Source organism: Mytilus californianus, unplaced genomic scaffold, assembly GCF_021869535.1.
Source record: "Mytilus californianus isolate M0D057914Y unplaced genomic scaffold, xbMytCali1.0.p SCAF_7, whole genome shotgun sequence".
Classification (NCBI taxonomy): Eukaryota; Metazoa; Mollusca; class Bivalvia; order Mytilida; family Mytilidae; genus Mytilus; species Mytilus californianus.
The window spans coordinates 41,406,757-41,429,335 of record NW_026262723.1 but is presented as its reverse complement, the minus strand read 5'-3'; the positions used below and the strand labels follow the sequence as shown (position 1 = coordinate 41,429,335).

At 32.6% G+C, this 22,579-nt stretch overlaps 1 protein-coding gene across 12 annotated transcripts in view; it reads right to left on the bottom strand.

Annotated features, from left to right (window-relative positions):
- LOC127709456 (uncharacterized) overlaps positions 1–22,579 on the bottom strand; it is an 85,455-nt gene that overhangs the window by 50,536 nt on the left and 12,340 nt on the right. For all 12 annotated transcript variants that reach the window (XM_052215008.1, XM_052215007.1, XM_052215011.1 and 9 more), the window contains exons 5-8: positions 21,896–21,949; positions 19,746–19,881; positions 12,416–15,639; positions 10,485–10,595 (exon numbers count right to left, since the gene is read on the bottom strand). In XM_052215008.1, the coding sequence (XP_052070968.1) occupies positions 10,485–10,595; positions 12,416–15,639; positions 19,746–19,881; positions 21,896–21,949 (3,525 nt within the window). The remainder of the gene's footprint in view (positions 1–10,484; positions 10,596–12,415; positions 15,640–19,745; positions 19,882–21,895; positions 21,950–22,579) is intronic.

The following is a 22,579-nucleotide window of genomic DNA, read 5'->3' as shown; positions in this document are numbered from 1 at the left end:
CCTATTATAGTCCAATGTCCAAAATCATAATACATGGTTAGATTCAGCATATCAAAGAACCCCATATATTCAATTTTTGTTGAAATCAAACAAAGTTTAATTTTGGACCCCAACTTGGACAAACGTGAAAACTGGTTCCATAATCAAAAATCTAAACACATGTTTAGATTCAGCATATCAAAGTATCTCAAGAATTCAATTTTTGTTAAAATCAAACTAAGTTGAATTTTGTACCCTTTGGACCTTAATGTAGACCAATTTAAAAAACGTGACCCAAAATTAAAAATCTAAAAACACGGTTAGATTTGGCATATAAAAAAACCCCAATAATTCAATTTTTGATGAAATCAAACAATGTTTAATTTTGGACCCTTTTGACCTCAATATGAACCAATTTGATAGCGGGCCCACAAATAAAAAATCTAAATACATGGTAAGATTCAGCATATCAAAGAACCCCATATATTCAATTTTTGTTGAAATCAAACAAAATTTAATTTTGGACCCCAATTTGGACCAACTTGAAAACTGGGCCAAAGATCTAAAATCTAAATACATGTTTAGATTCAGCATATCAAAGAACCCCATGTATTCAATTTTTGTTGAAATCAAACAAAGTTTAATTTTGGACCCCAACTTGGACAAACTTGAAAACTGGGCCCATAATCAATAAAATGCTTCGCTGGGGCGCAGCTTGATACGACCGCAGAGGTCGAACCCTGAACAGTTGGGGCAAGTATGGACACAACATTCAAGCTTGATACAGCTCTGAATTTGGATTGTTATTAAATATTTGACACAGCATAGGTTTCTGACACAGAAAGAATGTGGGCTAAGAACTTGAATTTTTGTAATTTACCTTTTATGGTCCAATGTCCAAAATCAAAATACATGGTTAGATTCAGCATATCAAAGAACCCCATATATTCAATTTTTGTTAAAATAAAAAAAAGTTTAATTTTGGACCCCAACTTGGACAAACTTGAAAACTGGGCCCATAATCAAAAATCTAAACACATGTTTAGATTCAGCATATCAAAGAACCCCAAGAAATCAATTTTTGCTTAAATCAAACTAAGTTTAATTTTGGACCCTTTGGACCTTAATGTAGACCAATTTAAAAAACGGGACTTAAAATTAAAAATCTAAATACACGGTTAGATTTGGAATATCAAAGAACCCCAATAATTCAATTTTTGATGAAATCAAACAAAGTTTAATTTGGACCCTTTTGACCTCAATATGAACCAATTTGATAGCGGGGCCTACAAATAAAAAATCTAAATACATGGTTAGATTCAGCATATCAAAGAACCTCATATATTCAATTTTTGTTGAAATCAAAAAAAGTTTGATTTTGGACCCCAATTTGGACCAACTTGAAAACTGGGCCCATAATCAAAAATCTAAATAAATGTTTAGATTCAGCATATCAAAGAACCCCATATATTCAATTTTTGTTGAAATCAAACAAAGTTTAAATACCGGACCCTATCTTGGACCAACTTGAAAACTGGGCCCATAATCAAAAATCTAAACACATGTTTAGATTCAGCATATCAAAGAACTCCAAGAATTCAGTTTTTGTTAAAATCAAACTAAGTTTAATTTTGGACCCTTTGGATATGAATGTAGACCAATTTAAAAAACAGGAACCAAAATTAAAAATCTAAATACACGGTTAGATTTGGAATATCAAAGAGCCCCAATAATTCAATTTTAGATGAAATCAAACAAAGTTTAATTTTGGACCCTTTTGACCTCAATATGAACCAATTTGATAACGGGGTCCACAAATAAAAAATCTAAATACATGGTTAGATTCAGCATATCAAAGAACCCCATATATTCAATTTTTGTTGAAATCAAACAAAGTTTAATTTTGGACCCCAATTTGGACCAACTTGAAAACTGGGCCAAAAATCAAAAATCTAAATACATGTTTAGATTCAGCATATCAAAGAACCTCATATATTCAATTTTTGCTAAAATCAAACAAAGCTTAATTTTGGACCCTTTGGACCTTAATGTAGACTATTTTGAAAACTGGACCCAAAATTAAAAATCTAAATACACTGTTAGATTCGGCATAACAAATAAATAAATGTGATCAAAGATTTTACAAATCTAATGCGCCATACTGTGCAATTAAAGATTACTTCTTGAAATTTTTCAATATTTGAAATTTGAAAAAAAAATAATATTTGAAGAATAATTCTTTTTAATTTCTGAAATCTGAAATGAGAAAAAATTGACCCCCCACAATTTCTTTTTATCCCCCCCCCCTTTTTTCCCCAAAAAAATTCTTTCCCTCAAGATATGGTCATAATCTCAATTCAAATTTCCAATGGAGTTGGCAACCATAATTACCCATTTAATTTTACCATAGTGTTAACTTAATCTATTTTATAATAGAATTAAAAATATAGTGTCAAATCTTTCATATGGATTTTATTGTAAAATAAAATGATGCAACATTTGCAGATATTTTTACTGGTCTTCCTTTATAAATATGCATTTCTTTAAACATAATTTAAAAGCAGTGTAAGGGAAGTAACCAAAACGTTGTATTTGGATTACCTCCCTTACACTGTTTTAAATTATCTTTATTGTTCATTAACCATTACTTTATACATAATTTAAAAGCAGTGTAAGGGAGATAATTTCAATGATGTATTTGATTTATCTCCCTTACACTGCTTTAAATTATGTTTTGTACTAAAGTATTTGTCCATTAACCAGGACAACCTTGTTTTCCCCCCTTTTTTGCCCCTAATTCCTAAACGGTTTGAGCCATAACCCCCCAAAGCAAATCCTAACCATCCCTTTGTGGTATGGAAACTTGTAGTATAATTTCAGAGAGATCCATACACTGTTCCACAGTTATTATCTGGAAACTAGAAAATGCTTATTTTTGGCCCCTTTTTGGCCCCTAATCCCTTAACTGTTGGTACCATAACCCCCAAAATCAATCCCAACCTTTCTTTTGTGGTATTTAACCTTATGGTAAAATTTCAAAAAGATCCATTCACTTAAACTAAAGTTAGAGTGCGAAAACCAATGTGTATTCGGACGACGACGACGACGACGCCAACGTCATACCAATATACGACCACAAAAATTTTTTTGCGGTCGTATAAAAATCTAAACACATGTTTAGATTCAGCATATCAAAGAACTCCAAGAATTCAGTTTTTGTTAAAATCAAACTAAGTTTAATTTTGGACCCTTTGGACCTGAATGTAGACCAATTTAAATAAAATGCTCCGCAGGGCGCAGCTTGATACGACCGCAGAGGTCGAACCCTGAACAGTTGGGGCAAGTATGGACACAACATTCAAGCTTGATACAGCTCTGAATTTGGATTGTGATTAAATATTTGACACAGCATAGGTTTCTGACACAGAATGAATGTGGTCTAAGAACTTAAAAATTTTAAATTGGACATTCACCTATTATGGTCCAATATCCAAAATCTAAATACATGGTTAGATTCAGCATATCAAAGAACCCGAAGAATTCAATTTTTGATGAAATCAAACAAAGTTTAATTTTGGACCCTTTTGATCTCAATGTGGACAAAGTTGATAACGGGGCCCAAAAATCAAAAATCTAAATACATGGTTAGATTCAGCATATCAAAGAACCCCATATATTCAATTTTTATTGAAATCAAACAAAGTTTAATTTTGGACCCCGATTTGGACCAACTTGAAAACTGGGCCCATAGTCAAAAATCTAAATACATGTTTAGATTCAGCATATCAAAGAACCCTAAAAATTCAATTTTTGTTAAAATCAAACTAAGTTTAATTTTGGACCCTTTGGACCTTAACGTAGACCAATTTGAAAACAGAACCAAAAATTAAGAATCTAAATACACGGTTAGATTCGGCATATCAAAGAACCCCAATAATTCAATTTTTGATGAAATCAAACAAAGTTAAATTTTGGACCCTTTGGACCTCAATGTGGACCAATTTAAAAACGGGGCCCAAAATCCAAAAACTTAATACACAGTTAGATTCAGCATATCAAAGAACCCGAAGAATTCAATTTTTGATGAAATCAAACAAAGTTTAATTTTGGACCCTTTTGATCTCAATGTGGACAAAGTTGATAACGGGGCCCAAAAATCAAAAATCTAAATACATGGTTAGATTCAGCATATCAAAGAACCCCATATATTCATTTTTTGTTGAAATCAAACAAAGTTTAATTTTGGACCCCGATTTGGACCAACTTGAAAACTGGGCCCATAATCAAAAATCTAAATACATGTTTAGATTCAGCATATCAAAGAACCCTAAAAATTCAATTTTTGTTAAAATCAAACTAAGTTTAATTTTGGACCCTTTGGACCTTAACGTAGACCAATTTGAAAATGGAACCAAAATTAAAAATCTAAATACACGGTTAGATTCGGCATATCAAAGAACCCCAATAATTCAATTTTTGATGAAATCAAACAAAGTTAAATTTTGGACCCTTTGGACCTCAATGTGGACCAATTTAAAAACGGGGCCCAAAATCCAAAAACTTAATACACGGTTAGATTCACCATATCAAAGAACCCGAAGAATTCAATTTTTGATGAAATCAAACAAAGTTTAATTTTGGACCCTTTTGATCTCAATGTGGACAAAGTTGATAACGGGGCCCAAAAATCAAAAATCTAAATACATGGTTAGATTCAGCATATCAAAGAACCCCATATATTCAATTTTTGTTGAAATCAAACAAAGTTTAATTTTGGACCCCGATTTGGACCAACTTGAAAACTGGGCCCATAATCAAAAATCTAAATACATGTTTAGATTCAGCATATCAAAGAACCCTAAAAATTCAATTTTTGTTAAAATCAAACTAAGTTTAATTTTGGACCTTTGGACCTTAATGTAGACCAATTTGAAAACGGAACCAAAAATTATGAATCTAAATACACGGTTAGATTCGGCATATCAAAGAACCCCAATAATTCAATTTTTGATGAAATCAAACAAAGTTAAATTTTGGACCCTTTGGACCTCAATGTGGACCAATTTAAAAACGGGGCCCAAAATCCAAAATCTTAATACACGGTTAGATTCAGCATATTAAAGAATCCCAAGAATTCAAGAATAAAACCCCATTGAAATTGATCAAGAAATAAGCAGTTTATATGAAGTATCTTCTTTTGCACAATACTGTGCAATTGAATATTTCTTGCTATTGCGCAATACTGTACAATTGACAATTTCTTGCTATTGCTCAATATTGTGCTATTGGATATTTCTTGCTATTGCGCAATTCTGTGCAATTGAAGATTTCTTGCTATTGCGCAATACTGTGCAATTGAAGATTTCTTGCTATTGTGCAATACTGTGCAATTGAAAATTTCTTGCTATCGCACAATACTTATTATATAATAATTTACACATCCTGTTTGGTGTGTATCTCCTACCATATCATTATTATTTGCTTTTAAATATAAATCAGAAATAACCAACTTAAAATGGAAAATTTTAAAAGAAAAAAAAAAAGGAAAAAAAGAAACCCCCCCCCCCCCCAAATTTTTTGAACCCCATTATGATTCATCACCCCCAAACTCAATCCCAGCCTTCCCTTTGTGGTATGGTACCTTGCAGTACAGTTTCAGAGAGATCCATACACTTGAACACAAGTTATTGTCTGGAAACTAGAAAAATGCTTATTTTTGGCCCCTTTTTGGCCCCCAATTCCTAAACGTTTCGGGCAATTACCCCCAAACTCAATTCCAGCTTTCCCTTTGTGATATGGAACCTTGTAGTACAATTTCAGAAATATCCAAACACTTACACACAAGTTATTGTAATGAAACTAGAAAAATGCTTGTTTTTTGCCCCTTTTTTGGCCCCTAATTCCTAAAATTTTGAGGCAATTACCCCCAAAATCAATTACAGCCTTCCCTTTGTGATATGGAACCTTGTGGTACAATGTCAGAGAGATCCATACACTTACACACAAGTTATTGTCTGGAAGTTACAAAAATGCTTATTTTTGGCCCCTAATTCATTAACTGTTGGTACCATAACCCCCAAAATCAATCCCAACCTTCCTTTCGTGGTATTGAACCTTATGGTAAAATTTCATGGAGATCCATTCACTTAAACTAAAGTTAGAGTGCGAAAACCAATGTGTCTTCGGACGACGCCGGACGACGCCAGACGACGACGACGACGACGACGACGACGACGACGCCAACGTCATACCAATATACGACCAAAAAATTTTTAATTTTTGCGGTCGTATAAAAACAGGAACCAAAATTAAAAATCTAAATACACGGTTAGATTTGGAATATCAAAGAGCCCCAATAATTCAATTTTAGATGAAATCAAACAAAGTTTAATTTTGGACCCTTTTGACCTCAATATGAACCAATTTGATAACGGGGTCCACAAATAAAAAATCTAAATACATGGTTAGATTCAGCATATCAAAGAACCCCATATATTCAATTTTTGTTGAAATCAAACAAAGTTTAATTTTGGACCCCAATTTGGACCAACTTGAAAACTGGGCCAAAAATCAAAAATCTAAATACATGTTTAGATTCAGCATATCAAAGAACCTCATATATTCAATTTTTGCTAAAATCAAACAAAGCTTAATTTTGGACCCTTTGGACCTTAATGTAGACTATTTTGAAAACTGGACCCAAAATTAAAAATCTAAATACACTGTTAGATTCGGCATAACAAATAAATAAATGTGATCAAAGATTTTACAAATCTAATGCGCCATACTGTGCAATTAAAGATTACTTCTTGAAATTTTTCAATATTTGAAATTTAAAAAAAAAATAATTTTATGAAGAATAATTCTTTTAATTTCTGAAATCTGAAATGAGAAAAAATTGACCCCCCACAATTTCTTTTTATCCCCCCCCCCTTTTTTCCCCAAAAAAATTCTTTCCCTCAAGATATGGTCATAATCTCAATTCAAATTTCCAATGGAGTTGGCAACCATAATTACCCATTTAATTTTACCATAGTGTTAACTTAATCTATTTTATAATAGAATTAAAAATATAGTGTCAAATCTTTCATATGGATTTTTTTGTAAAATAAAATGATGCAACATTTGCAGATATTTTTACTGGTCTTCCTTTATAAATATGCATTTCTTTAAACATAATTTAAAAGCAGTGTAAGGGAAGTAACCAAAACGTTGTATTTGGATTACCTCCCTTACACTGTTTTAAATTATCTTTATTGTTCATTAACCATTACTTTATACATAATTTAAAAGCAGTGTAAGGGAGATAATTTCAATGATGTATTTGATTTATCTCCCTTACACTGCTTTAAATTATGTTTTGTACTAAAGTATTTGTCCATTAACCAGGACAACCTTGTTTTTCCCCCTTTTTTGCCCCTAATTCCTAAACGGTTTGAGCCATAACCCCCCAAAGCAAATCCTAACCATCCCTTTGTGGTATGGAAACTTGTAGTATAATTTCAGAGAGATCCATACACTGTTCCACAGTTATTATCTGGAAACTAGAAAATGCTTATTTTTGGCCCCTTTTTGGCCCCTAATCCCTTAACTGTTGGTACCATAACCCCCAAAATCAATCCCAACCTTTCTTTTGTGGTATTTAACCTTATGGTAAAATTTCAAAAAGATCCATTCACTTAAACTAAAGTTAGAGTGCGAAAACCAATGTGTAGTGACCTTAATGTAGACCAATTTAAAAAACAGGACCCAAAATTAAAAATCTAAAAACACGGTTAGATTTGGCATATCAAAGAACCCCAATAATTCAATTTTTGATGAAATCAAACAAAGTTTAATTTTGGACCCTTTTGACCTCAATATGAACCAATTTGATAGCGGGCCCACAAATAAAAAATCTAAATACATGGTTAGATTCAGCATATCAAAAAACCCCATATATTCAATTTTTGTTGAAATCAAACAAAGTTTAATTTTGGACCCCAATTTGGACCAACTTGAAAACTGGGCCAAAAATCTAAAATCTAAATACACGTTTAGATTCAGCATATCAAAGAACCCCATATATTCAATTTTTGTTGAAATCAAACAAAGTTTAATTTTGGACCCCAACTTGGACAAACTTGAAAACTGGGCCCATAATCAAAAATCTAAAAACATGTTTAGATTCAGCATATCAAAGAACCCCAAACATTCAATTTTTGTTAAAATCAAACTAAGTTTAATTTTGTACCCTTTGGACCTTAATGTAGACCAATTTAAAAAACGGGACCCAAAATTAAAAATCTAAATACACGGTTAGATTTGGCATATCAAAGAACCCCAATAATTCAATTTTTGATGAAATCAAACAAAGTTTAATTTTGGACCCTTTTGACCTCAATATGAACCATTTGATAGTGGGGTCCACAAATAAAAAATCTAAATACATGGTTAGATCCAGCATATCAAAGAACCCCATATATTCAATTTTTGTTGAAATCAAACAAAGTTTAATTTTGGACCCCAATTTGGACCAACTTGAAAACTGGGCCAAAAATCAAAAATCTAAATACATGTTTAAATTCAGCATATCAAAGAACCCCATATATTCAATTTTTGTTAAAATCAAACAAAGTTTAATTTTGGACCCTTTGGACCTTAATGTAGACCAATTTGAAAACTGGACCCAAAATTAAAAATCTAAATACACGGTTAGATTTGGCATAACAAATAAATAAATGTGGTCAAAGATTTTTCTAATGCACCATACTGTGCAATTAAAGATTACTTCTTGAAATTTTTCAATATTTGAAATTTGAAAAAAAAATAATATTTGAAGAATAATTCTTTTTAATTTCTGAAATCTGAAATGAGAAAAAAATTGACCCCCAACAATTTCTTTTTACCCCCCCTTTTTTTCCCCAAAAAAATTCTTTCCTCAAGATATGGTCATAATCTCAATTCAAATTTCCAATGGAGTTTGCAACCATAATTACCCATTTAAATTTACCATAGTGCTAACTTAATCTATTTTATAATAGAATTTAAAATATAGTGTCAAATCTTTCATATGGATTTTTTTGTAAAAAAAAAAGATGCAACATTTGCAGATATTTTTACTGGTCTTCCTTTATAAATATGCATTTCTTTAAACATAATTTAAAAGCAGTGTAAGGGAAGTAACCAAAACGTTGTATTTGGATTACCTCCCTTACACTGTTTTAAATTATCTTAATTGTTCATTAACCATTACTTTATGCATAATTTAAAAGCAGTGTAAGGGAGATAATTTCAATGATGTATTTGATTTATCTCCCTTACACTGCTTTAAATTATGTTTTTTACTAAAGTATTTGTCCATTAACCAGGACAACCTTTTTTTTCCCCCTTTTTTGCCCCTAATTCTTAAACAGTTTGAGCCATAACCCCCCAAAGCAAATCCTAACCATCCCTTTGTGGTATGGAAACTTGTAGTATAATTTCAGAGAGATCCATACACCGTTCCACAGTTATTGTCTGGAAACTAGAAAATGCTTATTTTTGGCCCCTTTTTGGCCCCTAATTCCTTAACTGTTGATACCATAACCCCCAAAATCAATCCCCTCCTTCCTTTTGTGGTATTGAACCTTATGGTAAAATTTCACAGAGATCCATTCACTTAAACTAAAGTTAGAGTGCGAAAACTAATGCGTCTTCGGACGACGACGCCAACGTCATACCATTATACGACCACAAAAATTTTTTTGCGGTCGTATAAAAATGAATAAAAAATGGTAAAATAAGTAATTTTAGGGCAATAACTCCTATAAGAAGTTGTCTGACAGTTTTGACGTATATGGACAATTGGTAGAACTTAACATTCTGAACATTTTGGCCCAGTCAGATTTTCTTTATTTATAAGGGTTTTCAAAATAATAAACAAAACTTGAATTTTACCCCTGTGTTCTATATTTAGCCATATCGGCCATCTTGGTTGGCAGGAGGAGTCATCAGACACATTTTTTAAACTCGATACCCCAATGATGATTGTGGCCAAGTTTGGTTAAATTTAGCCCAGTATTTTTGGAGAAGATTTTTGTTAAAGTTAACAGACGATGACGGTGGGCCAGGTGAGCTAAAAAGGCAAACATTCTTCTTTTCATTTGTCAAACCCCTATGACATAAAAATCAAAGCATGATAAATCTGATTTTGTGCACTATTTGAGGTACATTCTCATGAAATAGGTGCAATCTATGGTGATATGTTTTATAGATTAACAGCCATATACTGTACTGAAAAAATATTAGAATATCAACTTTTTACATAAAGTCAAACTTGGATCTCCTCTTTCATATACATAAACATCAACAATTTTTTTTTTAAACTTGTAAAAATAATTTGCTGCAAAGTCAGTTAGAAATGGTTAAATCTGTGAAAAAAGGTTACCCAAAAATATGTTGGTTTACATTATATCCTATCAATATGTAGCTGTTCATGTCAAACACATCATGATTTGCAAATGACAATATATTTTTACTGGTACCTGTCGATACTGTATTATTCAATGGTTCTGGCTCCTGCTGTCCATCTTTTTCTGGCTCCTGCTGACCATCTTTTTCTGTCTCCTCTAAAGGTTCTTGTTTTACTTTACATACTACAATCATATTTAATAACCATAATAATTCAACATCAAAAATCAAATACTGTAAAATTGAAATTTTTCATGATAGATTAGTTTATTTTTACTAATTTCCTGGTAAAGATAAAATTACTAAAAATATTCCAATGAGCAAATTTGAGGTTAATTAAGAGAGATCATACTGCAGACAAAAAAAAAACAAATATGAAAATTAACCTCACTGAATTTTTTGGCACATTTAAATTTGGCTAGTAAATTCATCTTTTACATTTCACACATAAAATAGACATAAAAACAACTTGTAACCTTATTTGAATCAATTTTGATAATTCAGTTGTAATCCCCAACTGATATCTGTACATTACAAATAGAGCGCAAGTTATAACCAGACAGGAAAATGTGATAAATTGAGGACCAAACCTTTTTTAATTTTACCTTTTACTTTTTAGTGTACATAATGGTTAAGGCTGGGAAATTTGAGCACTTCCCATGAACATAAAGGTTACTGTAAAAAGTTATCAAAATGACTTCTCATCATGTTATCAAATATCATGAATTTTTATGCAAAATCTGTACATATGAAAATAAGAAGATGTGGTATAATATTGAGAATGGAAATGGGGAATATGTCAAACAAACAACAACCCGACCAAAGAGCAGAAAACGGCCCAAGTTCACCAATGGGTCTTCAACAAGGCAAGAAAATCCCACACCTGGAGGCGGGCTTTAGCTGGCCCCTAAACAAAAATATGTACTAGTTCAGTGAAAATTATGATTGCCAATGAGACAACTCTCGGGGTCCACAAGAGACCAAATGACACAGAAATAATCAACTATAAGTTACCGCACGATCTTCAACAATGAGAAAAACCCATTCGTATAGATGGATAGACAGATGTGCCTGCACACTTAAATTACTATTATTCACCTCCTTGTTATTAAATAATTAATTAATGAGATATTGGGAGCAAAGCTAACACAATTTTGACCTTTGTACCCATCTTAGTACAGAGAGTATTGATCTTGATCTTGCAAACAAAAATTCCTAATAAATATCCCTCAGAGCATTCAAAAGCTCTTGGTCAGACTTTGCTTATTTGAAACTATGTTTGTGGTCTTGATCTTGCAGACAGACATCATATAACAGCACCATATAACTTAATTTCGTGTGCGATTTATTTTTGGCGAGTAGAAAAATAGTGCCAATGCAAATTGACACAAATATGTAAAACGGATCTTTTCTCATACAAGTACAGCAAGACATAACATGAATAAGAAATCCTGAAAAATAACACTCAGCAAAGTTGTCCAAAAAGGGCTAAACATAAAATTACTTTGCCAAAAAGGGCTAAACATAAAATTACTTTGCCAAAAAGGGCTAAACATAAAATTACTTTGACAAAAAGGGCTAAACACAAAATTAAGTATTCACAAAAATAAGTTGGTTTACAGTACATATATGAATATCATCTGTTAATGGGTAACAATAAAACCCAGTACATGTATCATTTAAACCCTCCAAGGCATTCATAGACATTGCTGTGCAAGATAAAACCTGCAAAAACAGATTGTTTCCTTTATACTCCTAACTTCTTGAGGGGGGATACAAATAAAAAGTTATTCTTCACAAACCACAGAAGATTTTGAAATTAATAAAAAAAAAATTTTTTTTCAAAATTTTCAGCCTGGATATGTTTAAAAATAAAAAAAAATATCTGAAGGCAACATTTCCTGAAAACGCAATACCTCAATCTTTTAGTCCATTTTACAAAAATTGCAATAATTAATACATACTAAAATTTCTGAATATATAGGACGATATTTCTTTTTCTTACCATACATATCCTGGGTTGATTGCTGTTGTCTGTTGTCAGACAATTGAGCATTTGTTTCTCCACTACATGGAACCTGCATCTTGTACACTCCTTCAAAATCTTTCCTCTGTAATGATTGGTTCTTTATCCAACTCATCCTTCGTTCTGCAGATACTTTCACAACCTCCGTCCTACTTTTTCCTACTTCTTTGCAGTCCCTACCAAATGGAAAATTTCTCACAGACAAAGAACTGTCAGCAGTAGTTATAGTGACTGATGGGCAAATATCCTTAACTGATGGGCAAATATCCTTAACTGATGGGCAAATGTCCTTAACTGATGGGCAAATATCCTTAACTGATGGGCAAATAGCCTTAACTGATTGGCAAATGTCATCATCTGATGGGTAAAAACCATTATCTGATGGGCAAGATTCTGTTTCAGATGAATAAAATAATCCTGAATTAATGTTTAAGGGTTCACTTTCTATACTTTCCCTTGGAATATTTTCAAAAACCACTGAGCTGTTCTCCATTGGAACATATTCTTCTTTAATCCTCCTTTCTACTAACAGATGTTCCTCACTAGATGAACAAGATTTCGTATGTGGTATGGATTTCCCTTTATTATCATTATATAACTGGCAATAATCTGTGCCCTCAACATTCTCAATTACAACTTCTGGCTGACAAATTTCAGTCTGGAAATATTCTTTATCCAGTGGCTCAACTTTAACCTCAGTATTATGAGACCGGGACAGTTCTTTTTCTTTCATATTTGTTAAAGTTTTTGCACAATAATCTCCCTTGGAAATAAGATGAGCAGCAAGCACTGCTTGCATCTGGTCTATTGCAGAAACCTCCGTTCGCATCTGGTCTTTTGCAGGAGTCAATGTTTGTATCTGGTTGTTTGAGGAAACTACTGTTAGTGTCCTGTCTGCTGCAGCAACCACTGTCTGCATCTGGTCTTTTGCCAGAACCACTGTTTGCATCTGGTCTTTTGCAGAAAGCACTGTTTGCATCTTATCTTGTGCACACACAGATGTATTATCAGCCTCTAATTGATTACTAGTGCAATGAATAGAACCAGAAAAGGAATTGTCATTTAATACTTCTCTAGATATTTTTAAACATTTTTCCAATGCTTCTTTTCTCCTTTTATTACGTGTACAGAGTATTTCATTCAACTTAAAACCTTGCATAGTGAACTTCCGCTTTAGTTTTTTATTATTACCATCATCACCTGCAGCAAAGGCATCTAATCGGTTTACTTCAGCAGCATTTTTTCCAGTGATTTGCTGTTTAGCTTTTGATGTTCTTTCTTTTTGTCCTTGACTAACACTCTCACCTGTGTTAGAAGGAACCGTAGCGATGCTAAAAGGTGAATTCTTAGCAACAGTGACAGGATTTTGAGCAAAATTTGATGCAGAGTTTGAAGGTGGGACTCTATAATGTAAAGATTGGAGGATACGTTTTAGTGTTGACATCTGGTTCATTGAAGAGGATACTTGACTGACACCCAATTGCGATACATTATTGTGTGTAGATTCAACTGGCTGAAGTCCATTTCCTTTGTTCTGTAATGCAGCTACATTAGGAAATAATGCCAATGGAAATGGTTTACATATTGACGCTGTGCTCTCAGACCTTGTTGATGCAATGCTCTCAGACCTTGTTGATGCTATACTCTCAGAGCATGCTGATTCTGTGCTCTCAGACCTTGTTGATGTTATACTCTCAGACCTTGTTGATGCTGTGCTCTCTGTCCTTGTTGATGCTGTGCTCTCAGACCATGTTATTACTGTGCTCTCAGTCCTTGTTGATGCTGTGCTCTCAAACCTGGCTGATGCAGTGTTCTCAGACCTTGTTATTGCTGTGCTCTCAGACCTTGTTGATGCTATACTCTCAGACCTTGTCACTGCAGTGTTTTCAGACCTTCTTGATGCTATGATCTCAGACCATCTTGATGCTAAGCTCTCAGAACTTGTTGATGCAGTATCCTGAACTAATTCTTCTGATACTGGTGTTAAAATTGGTACTGTGTCCCAAGATATTGTATTTATCAAGTTCTGAGCTTCACTTAAAGGGATCATTACAGATACTCTTGAAGATGTTGATACTCTAGGAGTTAAATTCCAGGTATCAGTTTGAGCTGAATAAGGAATATCAGTTTGAATTGAATTTTGACCATCATATTGAGTTGAACTCTGAGTTTCAGCAGATAAACAGGCCGTTGATATAACTGATGCTGAATCGTGGGGTCTAGTTGGAGGATACACTGTATAAACAGATGGACCTGAATTTTGAAGTCTTGGTGGATACTTTTTAGATACAATTGGAGCTAAATTCACAAGTTTGGTAGATGGTCCCATTGTAGAAACTATTGAAGATAATTTTGTAACTGCAGATGAAGTCCTGAGAGATGGATGTGGAGTAAAATTTGATTTCTTTAACATTAAAACTGTCTGTTCAGATTTATCTGGTTCCCACTGTATTATTTTTTGTGCTTTTACGTCGTATGTGAAAGTTAAACTACTTCCAGAAGCTGTATTCTGAATTGTAGAAGTCGTTGTGTTCTGACCTGACTTAGGTGGAGCTGTCAGTACTGGTGATACATCATTAGTTGTGGTAGGTGTTGTCACAGTGGGAAAAAACAAGACATCTTTTTGACCAGCTTTACCTGGGAGTAGTAATACTACAGCTCTTGGAGCTGTATTAGACGAAGAAAGTGTCACATTTGCTGTCTTGTTCTGATTTTTATTTATCAAAGGAAGTGCTATGTTTCCTGCTGTTTTCAGATAAGTTGGAGAAATTGAAGTCTGACCTACTCCACTAGATATCAGCGTAAATTTTGGTGCTATGGTTTGAAATGTCTTTTGTGCAGCTTTCTGAGCAATTTGAGGTGTAACCGTTGAGAATCCCAATGAAGTGTTCGTCTTTGTGTCTGTTGCTACACTCCGAACTTTAGGAAAGTGGTTCATAAATGAATCTGTTTCAGACACCTGTGAAACTTTTTCTACATATTGGAATTCTGAATCATCCTGTACAGACCAGATGGATGGCAATTCAGAATTCTGAATTCTTTTGGAGGTATTATGATTATTCATAAAATTCCTTGTTTTACCACCTATGGCAGCAGGAGAAATTGAAACTGATATAGGTACACCAGAGAATTTAGAAGAAATTTGTCTTTCTAGTCTTTTTGCAACATTCAGACTGTATTGGTCTTTGCAATGTGGATCAAACCTGCAAAGCATAAGATATAAATAAACCAGAGAGGTGATAGTGATCGCATGATTTTGCTTAGTGGTACAAAACATTTCGCTAAATTTCAATTAATTTTACAAAGCAGTTATCTATTTATCATCTGGAAATGAAAGTGTGATTGACAGACGGACAGACAGACTCAGGAAAGGCATGGCAGTCCAATACATTTTGCAATAAGTAATGTTTTATGACAAACTTAACTAGAAAACTACCACTTTAGAGAAGAGCAAATTCTTTGAGTATGTTGGTAATCTGTTATATCTTTTATTTTCTTTCATTACATCTTCATCACACATTACTGCTGATGGAGAGCACATGAGCCCTTGTCTCATTATTTTCAGAACTCATAGTCAGATGTATTTAACCACCATCATTTCAATAAGAAGTTGAAGCACAATTGCCACAAGAAATAAAGCAGACAACAATTCTTAAGTATTAGGATTAGGAAGCACTCCAGATACACTTGCATATTAATTCTAATGTTCGATAGTTCACATTATAGATAACGTTGAGGCTAAATCAGGGTTAATACTACAGCAAGTCCATGAGTCCTGGACTCATTATTTTCAAAACTGGTGAGTCCAAAGATGAATCAAGATCTTAAAATATTGTAACAACTGAGCACATATATCATCATTTTAAGGCAAAAGTTAAAAAAAAAATTATAATTTGATGTTATTCCTTGCTCAATTTTGCCATAGAGGCTGAAATAATAAATTTAAGAGCAATAAAATTCCTTCTTTTCACTGTTGGACTTGCAACTTTGTTTCAAAATAACAAGCTTTTTAAAAGACTGTTATAAATTGATAGTATATAAATATAGGAACTAATAAAATGCTCCGCTGGGCGCAGCTTGATACGACCGCAGAGGTCGAACCCTGAACAGTTGGGGCAAGTGTGGACACAACATTCAAGTTTGATACAGCTCTGAATTTGGATTGTAATTAAATATTTGACACAGCATAGGTTTCTGACACAGAATGAATGTGGTCTAAGAACTTAAAATTTTTTAATTTACCTATTATGGTCCAATATCCAAAATCTAAATACATGGTTAGATTCAGCATATCAAAGAATCCAAAGAATTCAATTTTTGATGAAATCAAACAAAGTTTAATTTTGGACCCTTTTGACCTCAATGTGGACCAATTTGATAACGGGGCCCAAAAATCAAAATACATGGTTAGATTCAGCATACCAAAGAACCCCATATATTCAATTTTTGTTGAAATCAAACAAAGTTTAATTTTGGACCCTGATTTGGACCAACTTGAAAACTGGGCCCATAATCAAAAATCTAAACACATGTTTAGATTCAGCATATCAAAGAACCCCAAGAATTCAATTTTTGTTAAAATCAAACTAAGTTTCATTTTGGACCCTTTGGACCTTAATGTAGACCAATTTAAAAAACGGGACCCAAAATTAAAAATCTAAATACACGGTTAGATTTGGCATATCAAAGAATCCCAATAATTCAATTTTTGATGAAATAAAACAAAGTTTAATTTTGGACCCTTTTGACCTCAATATGAACCAATTTGATAGCAGGGCCAACAAATAAAACATCTAAATACATGGTTAGATTCAGCATATCAAAGAACCCCATATATTCAATTTTTGTTGAAATCAAAAAAAGTTTAATTTTGGACCCCAATTTGGACCAACTTGAAAACTGGGCCCGAAATCAAAAATCTAAATACATGTTTAGATTCAGCATACCAAAAAATCCCATATATTCAATTTTTGTTTAAATCAAACAAAGTTTGGACCCTTTGGACCTTAATGTAGACCAATTTGAAAACTGGACCCAAAATTAAAAATCTAAATACACGGTCAGATTTGGCATAACAAATAGATAAATGTGGTCAAAGATTTTACAAATCTAATGCGCCAGACTGTGCAATTAAAGATTACTTCTTGAAATTTTTCAATATTTGAAATTTGAAAAAAAAATAATATTTGAAGAATAATTCTTTTTAATTTCTGAAATCTGAAATGAGAAAAAATTGACCCCCCACAATTTCTTTTTACCCAAACCACACCCCCCCCCCCCCCCCCGCCCCTTTTCCCCCAAAAAATTCTTTCCCTCAAAATATGGTAATAATATCAATTCAAATTTCCAATGGAATTTGCAACCATAATTACCCATTTAAATTTACCATAGTGCTAACTTAATCTATTTTATAATAGAATTTAAAATATGGTGTCAAATCTTTCATATGGATTTTTTTGTAAAAAAAAAAAAAGATGCAACATTTGCAGATATTTTTACTGGTCTTCCTTTATAAATATGCATTTCTTTAAACATAATTTAAAAGCAGTGTAAGGGAAGTAATCAAAACGTTGTATGTGGATTACCTCCCTTACACTGTTTTAAATTGTCTTAATTGTTCATTAACCATTACTTTATACATAATTTAAAAGCAGTGTAAGGGAGATAATTCACATGATGTATTTGATTTATCTCCCTTACACTGCTTTAAATTATGTTTTGTACTAAAGTATTTGTCCATATAAAAAAATGCTTGTTTTTTGCCCCTTTTTTTGCCCCTAATTCCTAAAATTTTGAGGCAATTACCCCCAAAATCAATCCCAGCATTCCCTTTGTGATATGGAACCTTGAGGTACAATGTCAGAGAGATCCATACACTAACACACAAGTTATGTCTGGAAGTTACAAAAATGCTTATTTTTGGCCCCTAATTCCTTAACTGTTGGTACCATAACCCCCAAAATCAATCCCAACCTTCCTTTTGTGGTATTGAACCTTATGGTAAAATTTCATAGAGATCCATTCACTTAAACTAAAGTTAGAGTGCGAAAACCAATGTGTCTTCGGACGACGACGACGATGACGACGACGCCAACGTCATACCAATATACGATCGCAAAATTTTTTTACGGTCATATAAAAAGCAGAAAAAAATGAAGGGTCTGTGTGCTTGTTTTCTAGATATAAGCCATTGAAAATTTGGCCGGAAATAATTCTCTCTAGACTTTTCATACATTTTACATTGGCACCCTTTTTCTTTAAAAAATTATGAAAAAATAACAAGCATTTTATAGCATTTTCAAATATGGCTTTTTAAACTATATGTCATAAAACTATGAAAAGAAAAGTAGGGGTTAGCAAGTATATCTTTTAATGGCACTACATGGATAAAACCAAGAGTATTCTGAATATCTGGCAAAAATTAAAAAATAAGAGGAGCGAACATCCTTAAGCAAATGACAATCAATAACCATCTTTATTATTCAAAGACTGAAGTAATGAATTAATGTGATGAAATGTAAGTTTTCCCTGGACTCACTTTAACCATCTCTGAAAAGTAGAAGGAGTAGCAACAATGGCCAGATTATTGATAAAAATGTTTTTTACCTACACTAAACTTTGATCTTTTCAAAAAAACTTTTGAAGTTGAGAAATACAAACTAAGAACAGCTAGATCAAGAGCAAGAACGCTTTATCGTGAATTCATAAAGAGGCAATTTAAAGAATTTTTGTGAAAATACTAAATTTTTTACTTTATCTGAAGCACATGGAAGAACTAAATAAAAGAATTCCCTTGATGTTCTTAAGTAAAATCAACACTTTTCTTACAATTATTTAAGTGGTTCTAATATACTCTTGGAAGACCAAAAGAAACTATGAAGGGTAGAAATGCCCTTTACAGTTAGGCGTCAAAATATTCTTATTGTGATTTGTCAGAGGTCTCAAATAATTATCGATTATCGTTATTTTTGGAAAAAATTTAACGTGAATCGTCAAAATTAGTTTAATTTTGTATTGTCATAAACAACATTTTATTGTCATGCACCAAAAATTGCCTTTAACGTCATTTGACGGGATTTTTTATTGTTATTGGTCATTAAGGTACACCCATTACGACACCCAAACATGGTAACACACAATAGAAAGCAAACTGAGTAGCATAGGAATGACCTTGAGAGAAGCAGAAAGAGAGGCAAAAGATATGCAACAGTGGAGGATTTTAGTGATGGCCTCATGAGAAGTATGCAAGAAGAGGATTTAGTAAGTAAGTACATTCTCTAAATATTTGAGAAAATAGTTCCCTAAATACCTTTCTTGTGTCTGTACATCTTGAAAATCAGTTGTTATATTTCTTTGTACTGTTAACTCTTTTGGTGTCATTGAATTGAGTTCTTTTGTAAATTCACTCAAAGAAAAATTAAAAAAACTAGCCACAGAATTCATATCTGAAAAAGAAATGTTTATTTTTTTCATGTCAATGTGTGCAAAGGTGTGAACAGGTGAGCAAAGGTATGCAAAGGTGTATTTATTTTCAACTGAAACTATATAAATAAAATTAAAACAAGACAAATAGCTTGTCCTTATGGAACCTAACACTGAATTAATTATTTTTAGTTCAGGAAATTTATAAATTTTAGTCACTATCAAGCGAGTCACCATTCTGATGCACATACATGAAATCAACTGTAATCTATAACAGCACAATTCAAGTCAAGTTGTAAACAAAATCAAATGTATCTTGTCTATTTGAAACCTTAAATTAAGTAAATAATTTCTTGGACAGGTCAAAGCAAAACTGTTTTAAGGTGGTACATAACATTACAGGGAGATAACTATGTAAAAATCAGCTGAACGTTTTAATCACGTTCTATTGTTAAGGAAATATTAAGCTTCTCAATGATCAAAATTACTGTTTGTCAAACTGCTATATATCTAATAAAATTTTTCCAATAAAGTGTGTGGTTCAAGTTTTTTGAAATTTTAATATTTTTGTCAAAGGGTCAAAGTAATATTTTGTCAAAATTTCATGAAAATTAAACCAGCCAAATTAATTTTAGTCAAGGTGTTTGGTACCACCTTAATATGATAAGATGATGAACAAATAGAAAAATATTCAAAAGCAGTCTGAAAATCCTGTTGAGAGCAAAATTGTTAAACTCAGAGTGAAATCATGTGTTAATCAAAAATGGCACTTAAGGTCTTTAAAACTTTAATCTCATATTGGGAGAACTAACTGACAGACAGAAGGATGAATGGATAAAGACTAGGCTGAAACATAGATAAATAAAAGAATGGACACAGATGTCCCTGCTTGTAAATATATACGGCAAATTCAGAAAAATGTTCCATTTATAAAGGGACATAACACTAGAACGGTGAAAGTAATGCAACCCAAATTCGAACTTGATCTGTGTTTGGTGGTAGTTAGTATTGTGTATAAGTTTCATATCATTTGCTAGAGGCAAGTTAAAGTAAATTTAGATTGCGGAAACAGCAAATTTACCAATTTTTTCATTCATAAAAGGACTTACATGTAACTTGAGACGGGTGCAAATGATGCCACCCATATTCGAACTGGAACTGTGTTTGGTGACAATAAACATTGTGAGGGGGTTTCATAGCATTGGTTGAGGAGGTAAACTAAAGTTAGTGAAGAAATGTCTGTGGGCCCTGCTGTAAATAATGTGTGCTAAAAAATTTGTATCTTTACCATAGGACATGGGGTTGTTAACTGAAACCAAAGTTTTTTACCTTGATCTTAGACCTAGGAAATTGTACATACATTATGACTGGTTAATATACATGTCAAGCATAAACTTTGAAATCATAACGGTTCTCAAAATATGAGGCGGACACAATCTTTACCATAGGACATGGGGTTGTTAACTGAAACCAAAGTTTTTTACCTTGATCTTAGACCTAGGAAATTGTACATACATTATGACTGGTTAATATACATGTCAAGCATAAACTTTGAAATCATAACGGTTCTCAAAATATGAGGCGGACACAATCTTTACCATAGGACATGGGGTTGTTAACTGAAACCAAAGTTTTTTACCTTGACCTTTGACCTAGGAAGTTGTACATACATGATGACACACCCTCTGGTGTTGGTTAATATACATGTCAAGTATAAACTTTGAAATCATAACGGTTCTCAAGATATAGAGAGGACACGATCTTTACCATATGCAGATATGTAGCTGTGACAAGAGTCTATCCAAAAGCTATTCGAAAATCCAGGTACTCAAAATTATATGACAAAATACATGTATGTACAAAATCTTCAGCTTCTCAGAAGAAAATATTATGCAATTTTGAAGTTTGGTGAGAAAATCCTTCCTTGTTATTGTATAAGCTGAATAAATGCTCTGTGTAACCTAGCTGTCATTCAAAAATTCCAATAAATTCACCTTTATCATAAATACCTGTAAACAAAAAATAAACTTAACCTACCTCTTATAATTAAACATGTCTTATTTCCAACCTCACAACTAGCCAAATGATCAGCTGAAAAATAAAAAAATAATTTAAAATCTATCCAATAAAATTGAGAATGGAAATGGGGAATATGTCAGAGAGACAACAACCCAACCAAAGAGCAAACAACAGCCGAATGTATACTTCCAAAATTAACTGTGTGCATCTCTCACTATAGAATATCTTTACATACTTATATATATATATATATATATATGTTTGATCAACAAGATATTGATACTTTTTCTGAAGATTTGAATTGTATACTGGAGGGACGGAAGAGAGATTAAAAATCCAGAGTTTTTACCCCCCCCCCCAACTGTATCTAAAATGAATAGCATAAAAATAGGTGCAATGTTTAAACAGAAATAAGAGGATGACATATGAACAGATTTATATCTCCAATTTGACGGCCACAGAAGAAACAGAATAATGATTTATTAACAAAAAGATCATTTTGTCTTGGTATTAAGTATGTTCCTAATTGAAAGAATTTACTGAGCTTAAAACTAAATTTTTGATTATTTTTCTTTATTCTTATTAGCGAAAATTCAAGTCATACTATTGGGAGGTTTAACTTGCTATAAATCCATGTTTAACCCACCATTTTCTTCAGAAAATCAAAATGTCTGTACCAAGTCAGGAATATTAACAGTTCCA